The following is a 26,375-nucleotide window of genomic DNA, read 5'->3' as shown; positions in this document are numbered from 1 at the left end:
GGCCGGGCGCAGTGGCTCACACCTATAATCCCAGCACTTTGGGAGGCCGAGGCAGGTGGATCATGAGGTCAAGAGATCGAGACCATCCTGGTCAACAAGGTGAAACCCCGTCTCTACTAAAAATACAAAAATTAGCTGGACATGGTGGTGTGCGCCTGGAGTCCCAGCTACTCAGGAGGCTGAGGCAGGAGAATTGCTTGAACCCAGAAGGCGGAGGTTGTGGTGAGCCGAGATCGGACCATTGCACTCCAGTCTGGGTAACAACAGCAAAACTCCGTCTCAAAAAAAAAAATAAAATTTTTTTAAAAATTGAAAAATTTAAAAATCACCTTCTCATTAGGTTTTTACCAGCTACCTCTCTAAAAGAGTTCTCCATGTCCTGCTTTATGTTTTTTATTTACAGTTTACAGTGTATAATACGATAAATTATTTAAAGTGTACAATTTAATTAATTTTGGCTGGTGTACATGGCTGTGAAAACACCATGACAGTCAAGAACCAGAACATGTTTCCCACTCCCTAAATGGGGACTATATCCGTTTACAGTCATCCACAATTTGTGGACAACTGCTGATCTGCCTTTTATTACTTTAGTTTTTTTTTCTTCTTGTCACTTATTACTACCTAACATACTATTTTACTTATTAATCTTGTCTGTGCTCCAGATTAGCATTTAAGAGGACAAAGACTTTTTTTTATTGCTGTATCCTCAAAGTCTGGGATGCCACCCAGCACATGGTGTTCAGATAATATTTCTTGAATGGATAAATCACATAATTTGCTATAAAGCATCTCCTATGTGTCAGACACTGCATAGGAGTTGAGGATGTATCAGTGAACAATACAGACAAGTTTCTTATCTTATGGGCCTCACAATGAAAGAAAGTTAATTAGTGTAAGAAATTATATCTGAGATGGAAGAGCCTTACTCAAGATGGAATGGCTAACTTTACCCAGGAAGCTGAGGAAGGCGGTTCTTAAGAGGTGACATTTACATATGATTTTTCTGACATCGTAAACTTTTTGATCCAGAGCTGAGAATCATGAAACAAGAACAACAAAAATGTCGATACAGGCACAGTGGATTCTCTAGAGTTCGTGAACATACCTTTGCATTTAACACATAGATGTATGGCTGGGTGTGGTGGCTCATGCCTGTAATCTTGGCACTGTGGGAGACCAAGACGGGCAGATCACTTGAGGTCAGGAGATTGAGATCAGCCTGGCCAATATGGTGAAACTCCATTTCTACTAAAAAATACAAAAAAATTAGCTGGGTGTGGTGGCCTATGCCTGTAATCCCAGCTACTCGGGAGGCTGAGGCATGAAAACTGCTTGAACCTGGATAGCAGAGGTTGCAGTGAGCCAAGATTGTGCCATTGCACTCCAGCCTGGGTGACAGAGAAAGACCTTCTCTCTCTCTCTCTCTCTCTCTCTCTCTCACACACACACACACACACACACACGACATTTGGCAGTGATTTAGTACAAGTCCCTGGTGATTGTCATTTTTTTCTCACTACCTCCTACAATGTTGGTTTCCCATTTTTTCAATTCAGCTCACTGGCAGTAAGAAGTAGCATAGAAGTAAATTGGCAGAAAAGCTATTATAAGCAAAAGGAAGATTCCCTTAGCTTGTGATTCAAAGCATCACTATATGTCAGACTCACCTGAGGAGCTTTAAAAAAAAAATTAAGATGCTCAGACCCCACCTCAAAGTAAGGGGCTTTGTTTTGAGTAAAGGAAGATTTCTTCTCTGAGGTGAGCTGACTTTTGAATGACAAGAAGGAGACAGCCCCAGGAAGATCTGAGGCACAAAATATAGGCAGGGGGAGCAGCCAAGGCAAGAAGTTAGCCTTGTTAAGAATTTTTAGTGTAATGGGAATCCATTAGAGGGTTTTATAAAGATGTAAAGGTGAAGATGTGATGTGATCTGTGTTCTAATAGGATTACCTTGATTCACTTATGGAGAATGGATTACTGGGATCTCAGTATTGGGATACTCAGTTATTGAGGGGATGGGAGAGGAGGGGATTACTCCTTACTGGAATACTGAGATCCTTGGGGGAAAATATCACTAAGGTTGGAATTGGTTTTTTTGCCCAGTAAAAGCAATTCTCTTTTGCTTCAAAACCTCTGTGTGATGGCAATTAGATGAAATGGGATTTCAAGGAAAAACAAAATACAAAACAAAGAAAAGAAAAACTGTTATCCTTTATTCTAATAAGACGAAGTATTCAGAAGCCAATGGAGCCAATATTAATATTCCACTCCAAAAATAGTAGAAATGAGTTTACATGGACTTTTCACAATCTGCATTATACATTTCCATCTCTGTTTTTCATTTATGACAGTTCCCTTCTTATAAGAGTTTTTTGTTTTTTTTTTAAATAATACATTCTGAAACTTGTTTGTCAAACCCAGGGATAATTAATAAAAATCATTATGGTAGCGGGGAAAAAAGTGAAAGCAGGAGGCCACTTACAGGGCTGTCACAGTGGTCCAGCTGAGATAACATCAAGGAAATAGAGGTGGTTTTAACAAAGTGAAGTGAGCAGGTAAAGGATATGTTTTGAATATGGGTGAGTTACTTTGAGTTGACTTGGAAGGGATGTAGAAAATGAGAGAAAGTGAGAAATTGGGGATAACACCTTGTTTTCTCTTGTGAGACTATGTTAGCATAATTTGGTAATTCTAGTCATTGTTAAACAGTCTTATTGCAATGTTGACCGTCTAATATACAGCTTGAGTTTTTTGATAGCTATAATTACCCCTTTCACTTGGGGAAAAACATAAAAAATTATTTAACATTTGGCAGTTAAGAAAATTGTTTTTTCAGTTGAGAAAAAAGAAAATGTATAATGCAGTTAAGAAAATTTGGCAGTTGTTTGTGCTGAAGTAATTTTATTTTTAAAACTCTCAACTTACAAACAAGTTGCACTTGAGATTACTGAACATAAATTTTGTATAGGCTTTAAAAGAAAATCACTCTTATGATGTCCCCTTTCTTATATGTAATATACTCAGTAAAATGATTTAAAGAGGAAGAGAGAGAAAAATGAATGTCTTTGCAAACTCATTGACCCTGTGAGAATAGGGCTTTGGCACTGCTGAAGTCCTCAGCCTCTGTCTAGTAGCTTGCCAGCATGCAGCCCTGGTGTTGGACTTCTTTCAGCTGTTCAGGCTGTCTGTTTCTATTCTTGCGGACAGATGGGGTGCTTGAGAGGAAGCCAGAAAGCCAAGCCTTAAGAGGACTTGGAAACAAGTTTTGGATGTAAGTCCCTTGTCCTAAACTCAGGGTAACAGTGTATCCTGCCCAGCAATGTTGAACTGCCTGTGTTTGTCTAGTATGTGTGTACTAGCTGGTTTGGCTCTGGGCTTCATTCCATGTATGCCACTTCTCTGTTGCCAAGATAAATGTAGAAGGCCTCTGGCCCAAGCCCACCCATAGTACTTAACATAAAATTGTGGTAAAATATATATAACATAAAATTTTACCATTTTAACCATTTTTAAGTGTACAGTCCAGTGGTATTAAGTACAGATGGTTTTATTTTTTAAGAGATGGCAGTCTTGCCACCCATGCTAGAGTACAGTGGCATGATCTTAGCTTACTGTAGCCTCAAAGTCCTAGGCTCAAGCAGTCCTACTGCCTCTAACTCCCAAAGCACTGGGATTACAGATGAGCCACTGTATCTGACTTGTTCACGATGTTATACAACCATCACCACTATTTCCAGATCTCTTTTTTCTTTATCCCAAACAGAAATTCAGTACACATTAAACAGTAACTCCCAATTTCTACCTCTCTTCAGCCCCTGGTAACCTCTTTTCTACTTTTTGTCTCTATGTCTTTGCCTATTTTAGGTATGTCATATAAATAGAACCATACAATATTTGTCCTTTTGTGTCTGGTTTATTTTACTAATAGTGTCTTCAAGTTTTATTCATAGAGTACATAGGTAGTACATATCCAGGATTTCATTCCTTTTAAAGGTTGAATAATATTCCATTTTGTTTATATACTACATTTTGTTTATCCATTTATCTTTGGATGGATATTTGAGTTGTTTCCACCTTTTGGCTCTTGTGACTAATGCTGCTATGAATGTAGATGTACAAATATCTATTTCAGTCTTTGTTTTTAATTCTTTTGTGTATATACCTAGGAGTGGACTTGTTGGATCATACGGTAATTCTGTCTTTTAACTTTTTAAGGAACTGCCAAACTATTTTCTACAGCAGTTGTTCAATTTTATGTTTTCTTTCCGGAAGTACATGAAGGTTCCTATTTCTATACATCCTCAAACTTGTTAGTTTCTGGGTTTGTTTGGTTTTTTTTGATAGTTGTCATCCTAATGCATATAAAGTGGTGTCTCATTGTAGTTTGGAGTTGAATTCCTTAATGATTAAAGATGTTGAACATCTTTTTATGTACTTATTGAGTTTGCGCCGCTCCCCCGCTTTTTTTTTAAGATAGTCTCGCTCTGTCTCCTAGTCTAGAGTACAGTAGTGTAGTCTTGACTCACTGCAGCCTCTGCCTCCTGAGTACAAGTGATTTTCTTGCTCAGCCTCCTGAGTAGCTGGGATTATAGGTATGCACCACCACACCTCGCTGAATTTTGTTTTTATGGGGTTTCACCACTTTTGGCAAGGCTGGTCTCAAACTCCTGACCTCAGGCGATCTGCCTGCCTTGGCCTCCCAAAGTGCTGGGATTACAGGCATGAGCCACTACACCTGGCCAGGTTTGCCCGTTTTCAAAAATCTTTTTTATTTTTCTTTTCTTTTTGTCTTTCTCTCTCTTTTGTTTTGTTTTTTTTTTCGAGACAGGGTCTTGCTGTATTGCCCAAGCTAGAGTGCAATGGCACAATCTCAGCTCACTGCATCCTCTGCTTCCCAAGCTCCAGTGCTTCTCCCACTTCAGCCACCTGAGTGGCTGGGATTACAGGTGCATGCTACCATGTCTGGCTAATTTTTTGTAGAGACAGGGTTTTGCCATGTTGCCTAGGCTGGTCTTGAATTCCTGGGCTGAAGCAAGCCACCACCTCAGCCTTGCAAAGTACTGGGATTATAGGCATGAGCCACTGAACCCAGCCTCTTTTTATTTTGTTTCTACATCAAGCACCCGAACCCATTTTATTCACTTTTATTATTATTTTGTGGTGTTGTTGTTGAGTTGTAGGAGTTTTAAAAAAATATATTCAGGATATCACATGTCAGGTATATGGATTTGCAAATATTTTCTCCCAGTCTGAGTTTTCACTCCCCTCCAGATCATATCTTTTGATGCCTAAAAGTTTTAAATTTTGATGTGGTCTTGTTTATTTTTGCTTTTGTTGCCAGTGCTTTTGGTATCCTATCCAAGAAGTCATTGCTAAATCCAGTGTCATGAAACTTTTCCTCTATGTTTTCTACTAAGAGTTCTACAATTTTAGCTCCTAGGCTTACGTTTGAGTTAATTTTTTCATATGATATGAGGTCATTCTTAAAATTTTGTATGGATTTTTAGAAAATGATTTATGCTACTAGGGAAAAAAATAGGACTTCTGAATTTGAAGCTGATAAGTTGCAAGTTTATCATGTTTCTGAACTTTCTAGATAACTCTGTGCAATTAATTAAACAGAGCTCTGTAGTATCACCCAAGACGTTAATGAGTGATAGATGCTAGGAACCAGCTCAGATTAACTGCCAAATAAGCTAAACTTTCTTTTTATTGCCAGAGTTATTAACCTAAGTGGATTATAAGTCAATAACAGAGGAAATATATCTTAACTTTAATAAGCCATTTTATAAGTTTGTGGATACAGTACAAAGGCCTGAACTGAATTATGATAAATCTAGTGAATGCAACAGTGTGGATCACAAAATGAGTTTGATCTTTCATCCTGTGATACTGGCCTCCCTCAACACACACACTTCCTTAGTCTAGAGAAAACAGCCTAGTCTTCTAAGAATATCATTTAAAGGCTGGGTGCAATGGCTTATACCTGTTACTCTAACACTTCTAGAGGCCAAGGCAGGCAGATCACTTGAGCTCAGGAGTTTGAGACCAGCCTGTGCAACATGGTGAAACCCTATCTCTACAAAAAATAAAAAATATTAGCAAGGCATGGTGGTGCACACCTGTAGTCCCAGCTACTTAGGCTAAAGAGAGAGGGTTGCCTGGGGCCAAGAGTTTGAGGCTGCAGTGAGCTGTGATCATGCCACTGCACTGTAGCCTGGGTGACAGAGCGAGATCCTGTCTGCAAAAAAAAAATAAGGAAAAATGAAGTATCTCTTGGCTGTGTGGCTCTGTTCATGTAATTCTTTAAAAAAGGTGACTTTAGTCCAGACATGGTGGCTCATGCCTGTTATCCCAGCACTTTAGGAGGCCAAGGCAGCAGGATTGTTTGAGGCCAGGAGGTCAAGATCGGCCTGGGCAACACAGGAAGACCCCATCTCTACAAAAAAATTTTTTAAATTAGCTGGGCATGGTGGCATGCACCTGTAGTCCCAGCTACTTGGGAGGCTGAGGTAGGAGGATTGCTGGAGCCTGGGAGATTGAGGCTGTAGTGAGCCATGATTGTACCTCTGCATTCCAGACTGTGTCAGAGCATGACCTATCTCAAAAAAAAAAAAAAAGTCTGACTTTATGTGGAGGTAAGATCATGGGTAGCAGGTACATCTTTTCAGGTACTTCTGTCTTCCCAACACATATATATTGATGAAAGATGGATTCTTATTTTCCCTGCTTAGGTCACATGGCACATGGCTACCCATGGAGAAGTCACTGTTTATTAGAATTAGGGTAATTTGGGGAAGGTGTAAATTGACAGCTGATACCACAGGGAATAGGTGAGGAGCAGTTCACCAAAGGAATTAGGCATGGTGGACAAATAAAACTAATATGATATAAATGTACTTTTGTCAAAACAGGAAACTAACAGCAGTACTTTGTTACTAACTCCAGATTTTATTTCTATTTCAGCAGTTTTTCCATTCATATTCTCCTTCTGTTCCAGGATCAAATCCAAGCTACCACTAAATTTCTAACTTACTAAATTGCACTTACTTATGTCTTCTCAGGGTCATGTCAGATCACTGTTACAGTTTTTCATGAACATTATGGTATTTTCCAGCTTTACTGAGATATAATTGGCAAATTCAAATTGTATATATTTAAGGTGTAAAACTTGATGTTTTGATATATATGTGCATTGTTAAATGACCTTGACAGTCTTGAAGAACACTAGCTAAGTATCCTATAGCATGTCCTCTGCTTGTATGTTGTTTTTCTCATGGTTAGACTGGTTTATAGATGTCTTTGTGTGTTTTGTGCTGCTATAACAGAATACCTGAGCGTGGATAATTTATTGAGAACAGAAATTTATTTTCTCCTAGTTCTGTAGACTGGGAGGCCAAGATTGAAGTGCTAGTAGGTTTGGTGTTTGGTGAAGGCCTGGTCTCTGCTTCCAAGAGGGTGCCTTGAATACTGCATCCTACAGAGGGGAGAAACACTGTGTCCTCACATGGCAGAGGATTAGAAGAGGGTAAATCCACACCTACAAATTCTTTTCATAACGGCATTCTTGAGTGGCACCCTCATGATCTGAACATCTCCCAAAGGGCCCTACTTCCCAACACTGCTGCACTGGGGTTTAATTTTCTAACATGAATTTTGGGGGATACATTCAGACCACAGTAATAGATTTTGGGAAGGAATACAACAGAGATGCAGTAACTTTCTTGTCACACCATGTTAGACAATGGTTGCAATCCACATGTCATCACTGTTGATGTTATCCCTTACCACTTGGTTAAGGTAGCGTTTTATCAGATTTCTCCACTGAAAAGTTACTCTTTTTCTCTCTCCCTACTCTATTCTTCGGAATTTATGTTTTTATTATTGTTGAAATAAGTCAGTCCAGCCTGCACTCAAGAGGAGGGAAGATTGGCTCTACCTTTTGAAGGAAATGTCAAAGAATGTATTAACATATTCTAAATCTCCATAATACACTCTTTGGCCACAGATTATTTACATTCATCCCACATGCAGAATATACTCACCCTCTCCTAATATTCTGCAGAATTCTCATTTATAGCATCAGCTTACAGTCCAGGATATTTTCATCTAAATTAGGTCCAGTTTTGGAGGAGGCTCCTCAGGTGTATGCCTCCTCAGATGCATCATCTTGGATCTTACCATCTCCTCAGGTGTAGTTTCTTAACTTCAGCTCCTTGAGTACATTACTTCTCTATGTGAAGACCTGTAAAACTAAAGAGGCATATTGTGCCCCACACATAACCAAGATTCAGTAGTTGGGCAAATCTTTGATACCTAGTGTAGACATTCTTGTTCAAACAGAGGGAAATGTTGGTACAACGGTGTTGTTACTTCACACCATTTCTGAAGTTCAGCTGGGCACAGATTGGTAATTCCTTTATTAAAATTCAGGTCTGGAAATAGTTCTTTATGGCTCTTAACTTGACCTTCTGGCTTTTGTTTCCACACTCTGAGTTTTCTTTTCTTTTCTGTGAAAAGCAGGAAAGTAGGCTTTTTTTTTTGCCGCTGTGTAGATTCCTCTATCCACTTCCAACCTGTACATGTTTGGGAGTCCAAGGCTTTTCATTTTGTGCTGTTTCTATCTCTTTCAGTCCAAATAAGCAGTGTTTCTGCCAGTATAACTTTCTTCAAAACCTTATGAGTGTCCTGTTAATATTTGGGCTCACTTCATTAGATAGAAATCACACTTAAAAATCTCTTTGAGATAAGCCATTCTTGTTCTTGAAATTCCGCTGAGGGGCAATAGCTCTTAGCTACTTAGAACCTCTACTCTTTGGCCAGGTGTGATGGCTCATGCCTGTAATCTTAGCACTTTGAGAGGCTGAGGCAGGCAGATCAAGAGGTTAGAAGTTCGAGATCAGCCTGACCAACATGGGGAAACCCTGTCTTTACTGAAAATACAAAAATTAGTCAGACACAATGACATGTGCTGTAATCCCAGCTACTTGATAGGTTGAGGCAGGAGAATCACTTGAATCCAGGAGGCAAAGGTTGCAGTGAGCCGAGATTGCGCTGTCTGTCTCCAGCCTGGGCAACAGATTGAGACTCAGTCTCAAAAAACAAACAAACAAACAAACAAAATCTCCACTCTTTGATTAAAATAATCTGCAAGTCACACCATTAACATCTTTAGGAGGCCTTTTGTCTGACTGAATAGTACTCAGAGGCATCATCTTAAATCTTACCAAGGTTGAAGTTTGTAGCTGTGTTCTCAGCCACATCTTTTATATTATGTTTTCTTGACAGTGCTTGGGATTTTAATTTTGCTGGGAAGCAATTTTTTATTTTAGTAATTTTTGCATGTGAGAGACGGGAAATCTTCAAAACCAGCAAGTTCTGGCTTCTTTTTGTTGAACTGCTCTTGAGATATTTATTAGGAATTTGGAAATTTGAGTCTGTGTTACAGTGGTGGAGACTTGGCAAAATGAGAGGTCTGGGAGTTTTGAGGATTTGTTCAGTGGAAGTTGAAGTGAAGAGATTATTGAGGAGCAGAAGGAAAGCTAAGGGTACAGCATTAAGAAATGTGTATCTGTAATCAGCAAATGAAAAAAGAGAGATGGAGTTGGAGGAGGTCAAAGACCAATTGGAGAAATGGAAAGTACAGGATCAGAGAGGTATTGACCGTGGCTCTGCCTCCTCACTTTCTTAACATCGTTGTTGTGGTGGAAAGTTTTCCAGTTTCTCTTCATAATAAACTCTCTGAGTCAAACAAATTAATACCTTTTATATCTTAATGTTTATGTCATTAGTTTTTGTATTAAGCTGAAGAGTGAAAACACCACTACAGATGCAAAGTTGAAGGGCAAGACTGTATAACTTTGCCCTGTATAATCATAAAGAATGCCATGGGAAAGAATGCTTAAAGTCATACATGCTTTCAAAAATTGGTTTGTCTTTTTGTTGTTGAAGTTTCAGAGTGTTTTAATATACTCCTGATGTTAAACTCTCAATAGATACTTGATTTGTGTTTTCTTTTGTAGAATGTCTTTTCACTTTCTTGATAATGCTCTTTGATACACAGAAGTTTTTAATTTTTATAAACTCCAGTTTGTTCCTCTTGTTTATGCTTTGGTGTCAAATCTAAGAACCTGTTGCCGAATCTGATTCATGAAGATATATCCCTATGTAGCTCTTATGTTTAGATTGTTGATCCACTTAAAGTCAGTTTTTGTATAGGGAGTAAAGTAGTGATTGAATGAATTTTATTTATTTATTTACTTGTTTATTTTATTTATTTATTTTTTTGAGACGGAGTTTCGCTGTTGTTACCCAGGCTGGAGTGCAATGGCATGATCTTGGCTCACCGCAACCTCCACCTCCTGGGTTCAGGCAGTTCTCCTGCCTCAGTCTCCTGAGTAGCTGGGACTACAGGCGTGCCCCACCATGCCCAGCTAATTTTTGTATTTTTAGTAGAGATGGGGTTTCACCTTATTGACCAGGATAATCTCGATCTCTTGACCTCGTGATCCACCCACCTCGGCCTCCCAAAGTGCTGGGATTATAGGCATGAGCCACCACGCCCGGCCCTTATTTATTTATTTTTGAGATGGGAGTCTCACTCTTTCTCCCAGGTTGGAGTGCAGTGGCTCAATCTTGGCTCATTGCATCCTCTGCTGCCCGGGTTCAAGGGATTCTCCTGCTTCAGCCTTCTGAGTAGCTGGCATTACAGGTGCCTGCCACTGCACCTGGCTAATTTTTGTATTTTTAGTAGAAACAGGGTTTCACCATGTTGGCCAGGCTGATCTCCAACTCTAGACCTTGTGATCTGCCCACCTCGGCCTCCCAAAGTACTGGGATTGCAGGCATGACCCACCATGCCTGGCCTTGTTTTATTTTTGTTTTTTTAAGAGTGTGGGAATCCCAACCAGTGAATAATGTCTGTTCTTATACATTGAGGAGAGATAGTATACAATCCACGTTTTAGGAGATTTTCTGTAATGTACTTTTTAACTCCTCTGTCCAAGAAAATTGTTTGACCCTAGTTCCTGGAATTTGTTTTGTTTTTGCTTCTTTTTTTTTTTCTTTTGAAGTTTGACTATGAAGGGGGGTAGTTCTAGAAACTAAGTTAGATATTTTAGCATGAGTCTTCTAATACTATTTACTGGTGCTGCTTCTTTTTTTTTTTTTTTTGCATGAAGCTGAGACCAGTGTATGTTGAGGCACTTGGTGAACCAACAAATCATAATGGTATTTTTAACAATGTTTGAATATTGTCTTTGATATGTGTTTTAATTCTAGTTTCACCCCCTTTTTTTTTCTGTTTTGGCCAAATCAGTAGCTGCATATCACTTTTTTTTTTTTGAGACAGAGTCTTGTACTGCCATCCAGGCTAGAGTGCAATGGCAGGATCTCAGCTCACTGCAACCTCTGCCTCCTGGGTTCAAGTGATTTTCCTGTTGCAGCCTCCTGGGTAGCTCAGATTACAGGTACCCACCACCACAGTCAGCTAATTTTTTGTATTTTTAGTAGAGATGGGGTTTCACCATGTTGGTCAGGCTGGTCTCTAACTCCTGACCTTGTGATTTGCCCACCTTGACCTCCCAAAGTACTGGGATTACAGGCGTGAGCCACTGGGCCCGGCCTGTTGTGGAATTTGTGTGGTAGAAAATTAGAAATAGCTGAATGCCCAATAATAGGGAAATGAAGGGGAAGGACAAGAGAATACTATTCAATGGTTATATCTACCCTATAGAATACTCTACATTTTTTTAAAATCATGTTTTTACAGATCAATATTGGAAAGTGTTTATGAAATAATGTTCAGTGGAAGTAAAAGCAAGATACAGAATTGCATACATAGTATAATTTAAACTTTAAAAAATATTAATTGTGATAAACTACATATAATACCATTAATAACATGTTGATATATTCACAATGTTGTTCAACTATCATAATCCAAATTTAATAAATAAATATTTTGCATAGGAAAAAATACCACAAGAAAATACATGAAAGGTGTTCACAATGATAATTTTTTTGGTTGTTTTCTTATTTGCTCCTTCTGTAACTCCAGCTGGAGTGCAGTGGTGTGATCTTGGCTCACTGCAACCTCCGCCTCCCAGTTTCAAGTGATTGTCCCACCTCAGTCTGCTGAGTAGCTGGGACTACAGGAGCATACCACCACGACAGCTAATTTTGTGTGTGTGTGTGTGTGTGTGTGTGTGTGTGAAGTAGAGACAAGAGTTTCACCACGTTGGCCTGACAGGTCTTGAACTCCTGACTTAAGTAATCGCCTGCTTTGGCCCTTCAAAGTGCTTGGATTACAGGTGTGAGCCACTGCACCTGGCACATGACTGTAGTTTTTTCTACCCCTCAGTAGTTTCCTAATTTTCTGTAGTGAAAATGCTTTGCTTGTTTTCTTTTTCCTAAAAAGATATTCAGCCTTAAGGTGGTTCAGGGAATGATTGCATACATGAATAGTTGAAGCAAAAATGGCAAAATTTTAGCAAGTGTTGAACTTAGTGGTAGGTACATGAGTGTTCATTGTCTTTTTCTCTTTTTTTTTTGAGACTGAGTGTCACTCTATCACCCAGGCTAGAGTGCCATGGTATAATCTTGGCTCACTGCAACCTCTGTCTCCCAGGTTTAGGTGATTCTCCTGGCTCAGCCTCCCAAGTAGCTGAGACCACAGGCGTATGCCACCACGCCTGGCTAATTTTTGTATTTTTAGTAGAGACAGAGTTTCACTGTGTTGGCCAGCATGGTCTGGAACTCTTGAACCTAGGTGTCCTGCCTGTCTCGGCTTCCCAAAGTGCTGGGATTACAGGCATGAGCCCCCGTGCCTGGCCCCACTGTATTTTTCTTAAAAGAGTTCTGTTTGAAAGAATTTTATAACAACATTTTATTTATCATTAGCTGATTATAGTGGCAAAAAGGAAAAAGTTTTAGGGCAGTCACACACATACACACACACACACACACACACACACGCACACACACACACACGCACACACACACACCCATTCCAAGCTTCAAAGTAGTAATATTTCTTCTTTCCCTTTCCCTTTCCCTGTCCCTTTCCCTTCCCTCCTCATCTCCCCTTGTCTCTCTCTCTCTCCCCCTCCCTCCCTCGCTTTCTTTCTTTCTTTCTCTTTCTATTTTAATATTTTTTATATTTATTTTCTTTATGTGTTTATTTTAAAATACCATACAAAGGGCTAGAGGGCTTGAATAATTCATTTTTGGCATGTGTCCAATAAAGTACCCTACTGAGTTAGATTAATAATAAAAATATTAAGAAATTGAATGAAGTTTGAAATTGAGCTTGTTGGTAATATTTCCAGGTACTTTCTTGGTTGTTGAGCAATATACTAAGAATGACCATTTTTATTATTTATTTATTATTATTATTATTTTTTTTTTTTGAGACGGAGTCTCACTCTGTTACCCAGGCTGGAGTGCAATGGCACAATCTCGGCTCACTGCAACCTCCGCCTCCCAGGTTCAAGTGATTCTCCTGCCTCAGCCTCCTGAGTAGCTGGGATTACAGGCGCATGCCACCACGCCCAGCTAATTTTTGTATTTTTAGTAGAGATGAGGTTTCAACATCTTGGCCAAACTGGTCCTGAACTCCTGACCTTGTGATCCAGCCGCCTCAGCCTCCCAAAGTGCTGGGATTACAGGCGTGAGCCCCCGCACCCAGCAACAGACTGTATACTTAAAATATTTGCTGAAGCTTTAGAAGCCTTAGTTCTAACATTTATTTGAGTATTTATATGATAATATCCAAAATATATTTGTTATTTTACTGCTTATTTTGAATTTTAGAAAAAACAATATATTTTACAATTTGGTAAAAATACAATGTGCTAGGTGACTGTGTAACTTCTAAAAATTTTTTCATTTGTACCCCGCAGATTTGGATTCAGGTTTACAGTTTATAGTAACAAGTGCTTCTTGCTTTAGTATTAGTTTGATAAAGTACCAATTCTTTTTAAAGGGGATGATACTTAGTATCATTAAATAGAATTTCAAATGATTATTAAGAGGGAGAATGCAGACAAAGTAAACCTTTGAGATTTTGTGCAACATCCTCTGAATTCTCCACATTCTGGCCATATTAATTATTGCTTTACTACTCTTTAATCTCTCTTGACAATTGACCTTAGTCTCTAGCCCTTTAACATTAGTTAACATTAATTAGACACAACCAGCCCTGATTCTAGTGAACCAGCCTCTTCATAACAGAAGACAAAATGTAATTAAATTCTAAATAAATGATACTCTGTTTGTTGAATACTTTTTTTTTTAAATTAAGTTTACTTAGAAATTCAAATGCATTCGGTAGATACTGTTTTGTGTTTGATCCTTTAAGCAACCAACTGTTACTAAAGATCATAGTTACTTTTTCTATCCCATTAATTGGGTTGATCGAAGTTGTTAAGAAGCATAATACATATTGGTAGGATATAGACTAAAAATACTGCTTGTCTCTAACTGTGCTTCACCAGTGAAAGTTGCTGGTAATTAAAATTGATTAACTTATATCTGGTTTTTCATTTCATATTAAACTGAGGAGCCAGAGTATCTGTCATCTTACATTAGGCTCATCTATTCTCTGGGGGCCTGTTGTTTATGGTAAAGTAAATTTTGTTTGATTACTTGTTTTCATGATGCTAGATTTGCATGAATTTCCTTTTGAAGACCTGTTCTTTGTGATTACCAGTGGCTTTTAAAATAAAAATGGTTTCACATTCTCAGGAGGGGTAGGAATTTGATCTCCAATGAATCATATGGGGAGGGCTTGTATGGTGGGATTCTAGTGATCTTTACTCAGATTATCTGACATCTCAGAGAACATCCACTATCACATTAACAACACTTAGTTGATTGTTGCTTCTGTGAAATGGTCTTTCTGCTATGTTGGTCTACCTTTCCTTTATATGCCTTTAGCACTTTAGTATGTATAACACAATCTAACACTTCATACAGTTTATTATTTCCCTAAATTTTTGAAAAGTTTCGAGTACAAAATTTTGTGTTATATATCTTGTAATGAACATGTAGAAAAGACTCAGAATATGCTTGTGATTGATCGTCAGGTAATTAAGAACTGTCCAGAATGTATGAATTTTGTAAATTTGCTCATAGGAAGAGTTATTTCAGATCTGACTGTGCCAGAAACCACTGACTCATGACCAGGTGTGGTGGCTCACACCTGTAATCCCAGCACTTTGGGAGGCCGAGGCGGGTGGATCATGAGGTCAACAGATCGAGACCATGCTGGTCAACAAGGCGAAACCCGGTCTCTACTAATAATACAAAAAATTAGCTGGGCATGGTGGCGCGTGCCTGTAATCCCAGCTACTCTGGAGGCTGAGGCGGGAGAATTGCCTGAACCCAGGAGGCGGAGGTTGTGGTGAGCTGGGATCACGCCATTGCACTCCAGCCTGGGTAACAAGAGCGAGACTCCATCTCAAAAAAAATTGATAGTTGTTTACTTTGGTGGAACCTAATACCCCTATAGATTTGCCCCTTGCTGCTGTTTTTCTATTGGTTTAGCTTCTTTAAAACAGGACATAAATAAATGTACGTTAGCTTATATCTTACGTTTAAATTTTTGAACTATTTATGACTTAGCTATATTTGGTTACTATTTTTACTAGATTAGAAAAAATGACATTAATTTTACCAGACCTAATTTACGTCTCTTTTTCTTTGGAAACAGGAATATCTGGCATAAAGAGTAATATCCTACTAGAGATGAATGAGGAAACCGTAGTTTTAAGATGATTTCTACTGATACAGGATATGCTTTCATTAAGCTTTTACTTACCTTTCTCTTCAGTTAATGAACAAAGGCAATTCTGACATTTTTTAAAAAATAAAAATGTTGAATTAAGACAGCCTTGAGAGAGAGCAGAAAAATATCTTTTTTTGAAAAGTTACTTCTTGGACACAGTGGCTCACACCTATAATCCTAGCACTTCAGGAGGTTGAGGCAGGTGGATTGCTTGAGCCTAGGAGTTTGAGGCCAGCCTGGGCAACACAGTGAGATGCTTGTCTCTAAAATTAAAAAAAAAAAAAAAATTAAGTTACTTCTTGAAGTATTTTAGATAGAAATAATTCAAATATTTGTTTGATTTGCCCTGCTCTCAAGCTATACTACATTTAATTGTTAAATTTTAATTCCAGGTTTCAGCTAGTGGATATATTAGATAGCACATTAGAGAGGGTGAAACCCATCAAATGGTGTGACTGCCCACCGTGTCTTCTATATTTAGGATGAAAACTGAAGTTAAAAATGTAAGCTGGACCCAGTGGCTATGCCTGTGATTTCAGCACTTTGGGAGAACAAGGCAGGAGGATTGCTTGAGGCCAGGAATTCAAGACCAACATAGGGAGACCCCATTTCTACAAAAAAGTGAAAATATTAAGCAGGCTGGTAGTGTGCACCTGTAGTGCCAGCTACTTGGGAGGCTGAGGTGGTAGGATCACTGGAGCTCAGGAGGTCAAGGCTGCAGTGACCCGGCCTTGGCAACAGAGCAAGACCCTGTCTCAAAAAAAATTTTTTTTAATGTATCAAAAGAGATTATGGATTTAAAAATTCAGCCTGGTGGGGTGGAAATGTTACATAGGAGACTGTTTTAGTTTGGTTTTTTTGTTTCCATTAATAGTCACACTCAGCCAGGCGCGGTGGCTCATAACCTGTAATCCAGCACTTTGGGAGGCCAGGGCTGGTGGATCACTTTAGGTCGGGAGTTCGAGACCAGCCTGGTCAATGTGGTGACACTCCCCGTCTCTATTAAAAATAGAAAAATTAGCCAGGCATGGTGACAGGCACCTGTAATCCCAGCTACTCGGGAAGCTGAGGCAGGAGAATCGCTTGAACCCGGGAGGCAGAGGTTGCAGTTAGCTGAGATCGCACCATTGCACTCAAACCTGGGTGACAAGAGCAAAACTCTGTCTCAAAAAGAACAAAAACAAAAACAAAAAAAGACACTCAATTATATCAAAGAATGGAGGATAATAGTAAAAGGGTACCTGTGGCCTGGAACCAAGCCTTGTTTAGTCACTCAGCCTCTCTTTGACCTTCTCTTTTCTTACCTCTGTCTGTCTCTCTCATCATTTCCTTTTTTTCTTTCTTTCTGCGTGGGCATTTTTAGCTTCTTGCATACTCACTCCACTGCCCTCTTCCTCCCTTCAAGCTTTTTTGCTTACTGCGTCAAGCTGCCATATGTATAATTCTCTTGTCTTTTCAAACCCTCTTTCCCATCATAACCTTTTAGTTTAACCTCTCACTAATAAGTAACAAACTCTCTTTCAGTATTTTCTAAATGTTTTCAGATGTTCAGAGTTCAACTCATTATTTTATAAATGAGCCATATCTACCTTGATTAGGAAGTTGTTATAGTATAAAATACACAGTATAATTGCCAGTCACTGTGTATATGGATCACTGGTAAGGTTTTCTTAATGTACAAAATATCTGACATGGCTTTGCCCTTTGATCTCTAAGCAGAAACAGTAAAAAAAAGAAAGAAAAGAAAAGAAGAAAGAGTCTCATCCTGTGTTTCTGAATGCTAGACTGTGGGAGCTTCAGTTTAGACACATATTAAAGAAAACCAAGTGATAAGAGAGGCTGGTAGCAGCATGAAGCTCAAGTTATTTGCTTCGTCATCATCATCTTTGCTCTCATGACAGCCAAAAACTGTTATCCAATGACTGTTCTATGTAAGACATAATCATTTCACATGTTTAATTCTTAAATTTCCTCCTGTGAAGTATGATTTTAGTATTTGATTTAGATAAACATCTGTGCAGGTCAGAGCTTGCAGATCCACACTACTACAGCACAAACCTCTATAGCACAGGGCCTTGGATAGAGTGGAGTAGACATTCACTATAAGTTTAACTGAATTGTGCTATTCTGTATACTGATACTTTTTTTTTTTTTTGAGACAGAGTCTTGCTCTGTCACCAGGCTGGAATGTAGTGGCACAATCTTGGCTCACTGCAGCCTTCACCTCCCAGAAGGGATTCTCCTACCTCAGCCTTCCAAGTAGCTGGGACTTCAGGCATGTGCCACCATGCCAAGCTAATTTTTGTATTTTTAGTAGAGACAGGATTTCACCATGTTGGCCAGGATGGTCTTGATCTCTTGACCTAATGATCTGCCTGTCTGGGCCTTTCAAGGTGCTAGGATTACAGGCATGAGCCACCGTGCCCAGCCTGTATATTGATACTTAAAGAAAAAAATGGCACCTCATTTAATGGTTTCTTAGAAGTTTTCACAATATACTTATTTTCCCTTTATTTTGATACCTATTTGTTAGGCTAGAAATCAAAGCTCAACTGAAAACTGCTCAGGTGATTGAAATAAGCTGCTATTGTTAGTGACCTCTGATTGGTGGGGATTCCCAGTTCTATGTTTGTGTGTTGAGAGAGAGCCTGTTTATGTGTATAAGCTGTAGCAATCAAGGTAGGATGTTTTTTTTTTTTTTTGCCAGAACTGGTGACTCATGCCTATAATCGCAGCACTTTGGGAGGCCTAGGCAAGTGGATCACTTGAACCCAGGAGTTCAGGACCAGCTTGGCCAACATGGTGGAACACTCTCTTCAAAAAATACAAAAATTGATCATGCGCAGTGGCTCATGCCTGTAATCCCAGTACTTTTGGGAGGCCGAAGTCGCAGATCACCTGAGGTCAGGAGTTCGAGACCAGCCTGCCCAACATGACAAAACCCTATCTTTACTTAAAATACAAAGAATTAGCCGGGTGTGATGGTGGGCACCTGTAATCCCAGCTACTTGGGAGTCTGAGGCAGGAGAATCGCTTGAACCCAGGAGGTGGAGGTCACACTGAGCCAAGATTGAGCCATTGCACTCCAGTCTGCGTGACAAGAGCAAAACTCCATCTCAGAAAAAGAAAATTAAGCTGGGCATGGTGGCGCACACCTGCAATTCCAACTACTTGGGAGGCTGAGGTGGGAGGCTCTCTTGAGCCCAGGTGGTTATGGATGTAGTGAGCTGTGATCATGCCACTGCACTCTAGCCTGTGTAACAGAGTAAGACACTGTCCCGATTATTATTTTTTTTAAAGGGGCCTGGCATGGTGGTGGCTCATGCCAGTAATTGCAGCACTTTGCTGGGCTGAGATGGAGAGATCACCTGAGCCTCAGAAATTCAACACCAGCTTGGGCAACATCCTAAAACCCCGTCTCTACAAAAAAAAAAAAATACAAAAAATTAGCTGTGTATTGTGGTGTGCCCCTGTAGTCTCAGCTACCCAGGAGGCTGACATAGGAGGATGGCTGGATCCTGGGAGGTGGAGGCTACAGTGAGTTGAAATTACTCTACTGCACTCCAGCCTGAGTGACAGAGTGAGACTCTGTCTCAAAAAAAAATCTTAGGATGGAAAAAAGGTGTAGGTGAGGTCAGGAATTCAAGACCAGCCTGACCAACATGGTGAAACCCCGTCTCTACTAAAAATACAAAAATTAACCACGCGTGCTGGTGGGCGCCTGTAATCTCAGCTGACTCAGGAGGCTGAGGCAGGAGAATAGCTGCAGCAGGAGGTGGATGTTGCAGGGAGCTGAGACTGCACTGTTGCACTCCAGCCTGGGCAACAGACTGAGACTCCATCTCAAAAAAAAAGAAAAAAGGTATAGAGATTTTTCTTCTTGAGACAACAATGCTAAATTAATATGGAATCTTTTTAAGGTTAGTCAACAAAGATAAACTTTATATTTGCTGTGATTGGTTGGTAAAATGAGTATCTTTCACAGTGACAAGTTACATAATAGTACTTTAAATCATGTTTTATGGACATTCTTTTATCACATCCTTACAACAATACTGTGAAGTAAGTAGGGCAGCTGTTAGAAGTCCTTTTTTAACAAATGAAAAGGCTGAGAAAAAAATTACTTGCTTTTTAGCTCACATGGGTAACTTGTAGCATAGGCAAGGAGAAAACAAACTTGCAATCCAGTTTGATGTTCTTTTTGAAGACCGTATAGTCTTTAAATTATTGTGTATTACAAGCTAATTTATTGACTGATATGCCTTTGATAGTTAGAAAGAAGTGCAGCTGATAGTGGCTTCTCCGGAGCTGATGTAAGGGGTTTTGTTCTGTTTTGTTTGTTGTTGTTTCCTGACCTTATATGATTTAAACTTTGACATCAGTTCTAATGTTCCTGATGCTTTGTAGCCTGTCATTGCTGGCTGTATACATAGACTTCACTGTATACATCACTTCCACTTTGGTTTTATTCTGAATTTGAGATTATCAAAGATAAAGTAAGATTTACTTACTTTCCATTTGGCCCCTAGGATTAATAAACTTAACCTGCTTGTTGATTATTGCTCAAACTCTTGTGGTAGAGCAATTCTCTTTAAAATAATACTTTTTTGTTGTTTTTATGAGCCATTTGTAGAAGAGTGATAGGTAGTGGTTCGTTGGAGTGATTGGGGACAGGAATTTTTTGTTGTACTTTGCATTCAAGTATATTTACTTATGCCTATAAATCAGTCATTATTGCTGCTCCCTTTTTTTTTTTTTTTTTTTTTTTTGAGATAGAGTCTCGCTCTGTCACCAGGCTGGAGTGCAGTGGCACAATTTCGGCTTACTGCATCTCAACCTCTGCCTCCCTGGATCAAGCTATTCTCATGCCTCAGACTCCCAAATAGCTAGGATTACAGGCACATGCCACCACGCCCAGCTAATTTTTATATTTTCAGTAGAGACCAGGTTTTCCCATGTTGGCCAGGCTAGACTTGAACTTCTGACCTTGTGATCTACCCACCTTGGTCTCCCAAAGTGCTGGAATTATAGGTGTGAGCCACCATGCCTGGCCTTCCTCTCCTTCTTTTTCAGATGTCAGTCCATCAACAGTGTATGCTCTTGACTATTTGCATTCCAAGAACCACTTGGAAACTTGGAAATAATTCTTTATTTTTGCTAGTCATGCCTCCATAACGTTCAAGAGAGTTGGGCTGCTTTGGAGTGGCTTGTCTGGCTTTGCCTGCCCCCTGGCTCATTTAACTGTAATAGAATAGCTCACAAAATGCTCTCTGCATAAGATTTTATTTGAAGGAAGGCATCTGTATTTAACTTTGGAAAAAAATAGCTTAGCTAGAATTGTAAGTGAGGTTTTAATATTGCCAAAGAAATGGGATACACTCTGCCCAGCTCTTTCCCACTCTATCACACAGTGCATAGAAGCAGTTTAGTAATTAGTTAACTTTGTGGCGATAACCTTTGGAATGGTACGTATGGGATATAACTTTTATTTCCATTAACATATATTTATGATTATGAAAGTCTTAGATATGGTAGCTGTGAGAGTTACTTTATTGGTTATTAGTCTTATTCTTATTTGGATTGGAACATTATGGATTTCCTTGGGCAATTAGGGAGATACCTTTTTTTTGAGACAGAGTTTCGCCCTTGTTACCCAGGCTGGAGTGCAATGGTGCGATCTCGGCTCACCGCAACCTCTGCCTCCTGGGTTCAGGCAATTCTCCTGCCTCAGCCTCCTGAGTAGCTGGGATTACAGGCACACGCCACCATGCCCAGCTAATTTTCTGTATTTTTAGTAGAGACGGGGTTTCACCATGTTGACCAGGATGGTCTTGACCTCGTGATCCACCTGCCTCGGCCTCCCAAAGTGCTGGGATTACCGCGCCCAGCCCAGGGAGATAACTTTTAATGATTTACATTTTGCTCCTTGGAATTATGATGTTACTCAGAAGTCTCAAAGCCCCTCATGGGGAAAGAAGGAGCTGGCTCGAATATACATGGCTCTAGGCCTAATAGCTGCTTTCATTGGAGGAGCTCCAATTTTATCTGTTAAATTAGTGGGGTTCTACAAAAAAATTAGTTTGAAAGAGGACTCTGGGGCTAAAATAAAATTTGAAACCACTAGATTAGTAGATAGAATGAGGAGTTAGAAGACCTACGTTCCAGTTTTGGATGTCCCATTAACTAGCTTTGTAGCGTTAGATAAGTCATTTAACATATTTTTCTCAGTTTTTCACATATAAAATAGAACTAATTCTGTGTACCTCATAGAGTTGTCTTTGGATAGTGGTTTTAAGAACTGGTGAATCAGGCCGGACATGGTGCCTCATACCTGTAATCCCAGCATTTTGAGAGGCTTGAGGCAGGCAGATCACCTGAAGTCAGGAGTTCGAGACCAGCCTGGCCAACATGGTGAAATCCTTCTCTACTAAAATTACAAAACTAGTCAGGCATGGTGGCATTCACCTGTAGTCCCAGCTACTCAGGAGCCTGAGGCAGGAGACTTGTTTGAACCTGGGAGGCAGAAGTTGTATTGAGCCGAGATGGCACCATTGCACCCCAGCTTGGGTGACAGAATGGGACTCTGTCTCAAAAACCAACAACAGCAACAACAACAAATAAACTGATGAATCACAATGTATTAAGTAATAAAGGTGTTTTTAATAATGGCAGCAATACCCCAATAACTGAGAAATCGAAGATGACTTTGAAATTTGTTGTAGAATTTATCATAATAACATGGCTTTCTTTTTTTCCAATTTTCTGCTATCTAGGCATGATTGTTTTCTTTTTATATTTTTATATTTTTTGGTATTTCATTTTTTATCTTTTATTTATTTATTTGAGACAAAGTCTTGCTCTGTTGCCCAGGATGGAGTGCAGTGGCACAATCTTGGCTCACTGCAACCTCAGCCTCCTAGGTTCAAGCAAATTCTTGTGCCTCAGCTTTCTGAGTAGCTGGGATTACAGGTGTGCATCAGCATGCTCGGCTAATTTTTGTATTGTTGGTAGAGACAGGGTTTCACTATGTTGCCCAGACTGGTCTCGAATTGAAGCCTGACTTCAAGTGATTTGCCCGCCTTAGCTTCCCAAAGTGCTAGGATTACAGGCATAAGCCATCACTGCCAGCTTGTTTTCTCTTTCTTTGAGACAAAGTCTCGCTCTGTCGCCTAGGCTGGGATGCAGTGGTGTGATCTCGGCTCACTACAAGCTCTGCCTCCTGGGTTCAAGCTGATTCTTCTGCTTTAGCCTCCTGAGCATCTGAGACTATATGCCACTATGCCTGGCTAATTTTTTTATATTAAGAGATGGGGTTTCACCATATTGGCCAGGTTGGTCTCAAACTCCTGACCTTGTGATCTGCCCGCCTCCCAAAGTGCTGGGATTACAGCCATGAGCCACCAGGCCCAACCTCATTATTTTTTTAATGTTAGATTTGTTGGCCACGTTCCTTAAAATTTCATTTCTAATGAAAGACAGTTACTTTATGTATGCTCATATATGACATATGTAGTTGTGTGTATGTATTTTGAAAAACTTATATTGATTTTCTTTCTTGGTTTCTAAGAACGTAAGTAGATAAATGAAACTTAATTTGGAGAAAACTTTAACTTTCTCTGCCATTCCCAAGAGAAACCAAGTTCAGGATGCTTGCATTTATTTCCAGCCTTTGAAGGGCCAGAAAATTGTGTCTGGAAATTGGGTTAGCACATTTTCTGAATCTGACTGCTGTTAAGTTACTCTGTAGTTGGGTTGGATGCTATTTCCTTTCTTCTTTCCTTCAAGCAGAGAATATGCACTTCACATTTTTTAAGGAAGCCATCCCTAGCTTGTATATTCATTTACATTCTACATCTTATGAGGATTATAAGGATACACATAAAGTTAGGTCTTATTCAGAAAAATCCTGGCAGCTGTCCCAGCCTTAAAGAGTAACAAGCCTGTGCTCTTCCCTTTTACCTGATGGAGTATCACTATGGCCTTTCTTTGAGGAGTTGTTTAGCAAATGACTGAAAGAGAGGAAGTGAGAATAGCACCTTGTGGTTGGGTGGTACTGGCTGCTTTTCTAGCTCTTGAACAGCATATGCCTCTTAAATATCAGGAGAGTAAGCTGCTCTTGGATCATACCACCAGGATTGGATAGCCTAAGTTGCAATTTCAAGCATTGCTGTCCAGTTTCTGGTAGGTAGTTATGGAAATATAGGAAAGCGCAGTTCTGTCTGACAAAGGAACATAGCTGCTTATGGAGTATTAAGTGTGAGATATGCCAGGTAGTATTTTCTATCTTTTGGAAGTTAACAAAACTAAATACCTGAAAAGAAGTGTTCTTTTTTCTTAAAGCTCTTTCTACTAAACACAAATATCCTCAGAACCAGGAATTCCATAGGGACTATGAAATCTAACTGGTCAGGTATTTTCTGTCATAGTAACATGTAGTTTTGCCTGATGGCCCTCCTGGGAAAAATTTATATAGCTAGCAATCTCTTTAATAAGCATAATGATAGCCATTTGTTAAGAATACCTCTTGACTGAGCGTGGTGGCTCATGCCTATAATCCCAGCACGTTGGGAAGCCAAGACTGGGGGATTGCTTGAGGCCAGGAGTTCGAGATTAGCCTGATCAACATAGGGAGATACTGTCTCTACAAAAATTACAAAAATTAGCTGGGCATGATGGCATGCACCTGTAGTCCCAGCTACTTGGGAGGCTAAAGTGGGAGGATCACTTGAGCCTAGGAAGTCGAAGTAGTTAGCCATGATTGCATCACTGGCATTCCAGCCTAGGTGACAGGGTGAGACTCCATCTCAATAAATAAAAAAATAAAAAGATAAAAAGAGTACCTCTTATATGCCAGTTCTTAAAAAATATAAAAATATAAAATTAGAAATAAATGAAGACCAAGGTCATACAAGTTAGTAGCAGGTCTAGAGGGTTGAATACAATTCTGCCTGGTATAAAGTGCATTTTCTTTCCCTATGTTCTTGCTCAGTGAAAAATCATTTATAAAATATATCTTTTACTTTTCAGAGTATAATTTCCCTTTAAAACAATTTATGTCAAGTGAAGCCTACTTGTATTTTTCATAGTGAAATCAGACATAATATCCCTAAAAATGAAACCTAACAGACAAAATAGGAAGAAAATTAAGGTTGAATATATCACCAAGATCAATTTGCCTTGCTGAGGGTTTTTTTATACTCCTGACATTTTACTTTTTGCTTGTGTCATAGTCTTTAGTACAGGAATTTTTCTTTGCCCCCTCCCCTCCTTTTTCTCGAAGACAGTCTTGCTGTCACCCAGGCCAGAATGCAGTGGCGCAATTTCGGCTCACTGCAACTTCTGCCTTCTGGATTCAAGTGATTCTTGTGCCTCAGCCTCTCGAGTAACTGGGATTATAAGCCTGCATCACCACACCTGGCTAATTTTTATATTTTTAGTAGAGATGGGATTTCCCCATGTTGGCCAGGCTGGTCTCAAACTCCTGGCCTCAAGCGACCCACCCACCTTGACTCCCAAAGTGCTGGGGTTATAGACATGAGCCACTGCTCCCGGCTTTTTTCTTGCCCATTGGTCACTATTTTCCTCTTCACACTGCTGTACTCTACCACCAGAAGATTATAAGGATCTTACCGGTCCATGCCACCAGAAACTTTGCTCTTCCTCCAGATATTCATGAGAATGAATTACATTTAGTCCGTAGATACCATCATCTAACGTAGGATATGTTTCAGACGGAAACTTCTTTAATTTATGGCTTTTGTTTATTTTAAATTAATCCATTTCTACTCTCTAGATTAAAAATTATGAATCTCTTGATTTGTGAATAATGAAAACTATTTATAGTGTTTTTGCTCAATAAATTACATTTGTAAAGTTGATAGGTTTTATTTTGCCAGTTTTATTAATAGAGAAGTAATTATTGAGCTGTTTTTATTCATTTTGTTATTAGCTGGGCACACTTGGCCAATTGTTTCTGTATTTTGTGTAGAGACGAGGTTTCTCCATGTTGCCCAGGCTGGTCTTGAACTCCTGAACTCAAACCATCTGCCTGCCTTGTCCTCCCAAAGTGCTGGGACTATAAGCATGAGCCACCACACACCTGGCCTCTTTTATGCATTTTGTATGCTGCCATTGGGGAATGGTGCTACTGGTAAAAGCAACCCTTTGATGCAGATGAGATAGTAGGCCAGTTAAAGCCTTTGTCTCCAAAGGTATTTACAAGAAATTGATAACGTCTTTTGTTTTTAAGGCCAAACAATACTTCAAACCTATTTTTCTGTGAAGTTTTAAACAGTTAAGAAGATTGTCAAGTATGCTCTAACTTTGGACTAAGGAACTCTGAGTCTGCAGTCTTTCACCCACTAAATATACATTATTTTATTCAAAGATGCCAAGCCCTATCATCAATTTGAGATTTGTATATCAGTTATACTTTGGAAATACTAGCTAAGCCAGTGATACAAGATATAGCTTTGGGCAAAGGGAATAGTTTGTACGTTGGCCAGTTGGAGATTAAGAATAACAGTTACTGTTCACTGAAGATGCTTCTCCTTACTAATGGCTAGGGAGTTAGGGGTATCTCTTT

General features: G+C 39.5%; 1 protein-coding gene across 11 annotated transcripts in view; it reads left to right on the top strand.

Moving 5' to 3' along the window:
• COMMD1 (copper metabolism domain containing 1) overlaps positions 1-26,375 on the top strand; it is a 300,356-nt gene that overhangs the window by 113,773 nt on the left and 160,208 nt on the right. Inside the window, exon 3 of one of the 11 annotated variants that reach the window (XM_054244924.2) lies at positions 2-24,602. The exons of the other annotated variants lie outside the window; for them this stretch is intronic. Coding sequence (XP_054100899.2) covers positions 2-28 — 27 coding nt within the window. The 3' untranslated portion in view covers positions 29-24,602. Of the gene's footprint in view, position 1; positions 24,603-26,375 lie in introns of those variants that run through there. 11 annotated transcript variants of the gene reach the window in all.

This window comes from Callithrix jacchus, chromosome 14, assembly GCF_049354715.1.
Source record: "Callithrix jacchus isolate 240 chromosome 14, calJac240_pri, whole genome shotgun sequence".
In the NCBI taxonomy this organism is placed as follows: domain Eukaryota; kingdom Metazoa; phylum Chordata; class Mammalia; order Primates; family Cebidae; genus Callithrix; species Callithrix jacchus.
The sequence above is the reverse complement of the archived record's forward strand: the minus strand, read 5'-3'. Positions and strand labels throughout refer to the sequence as shown.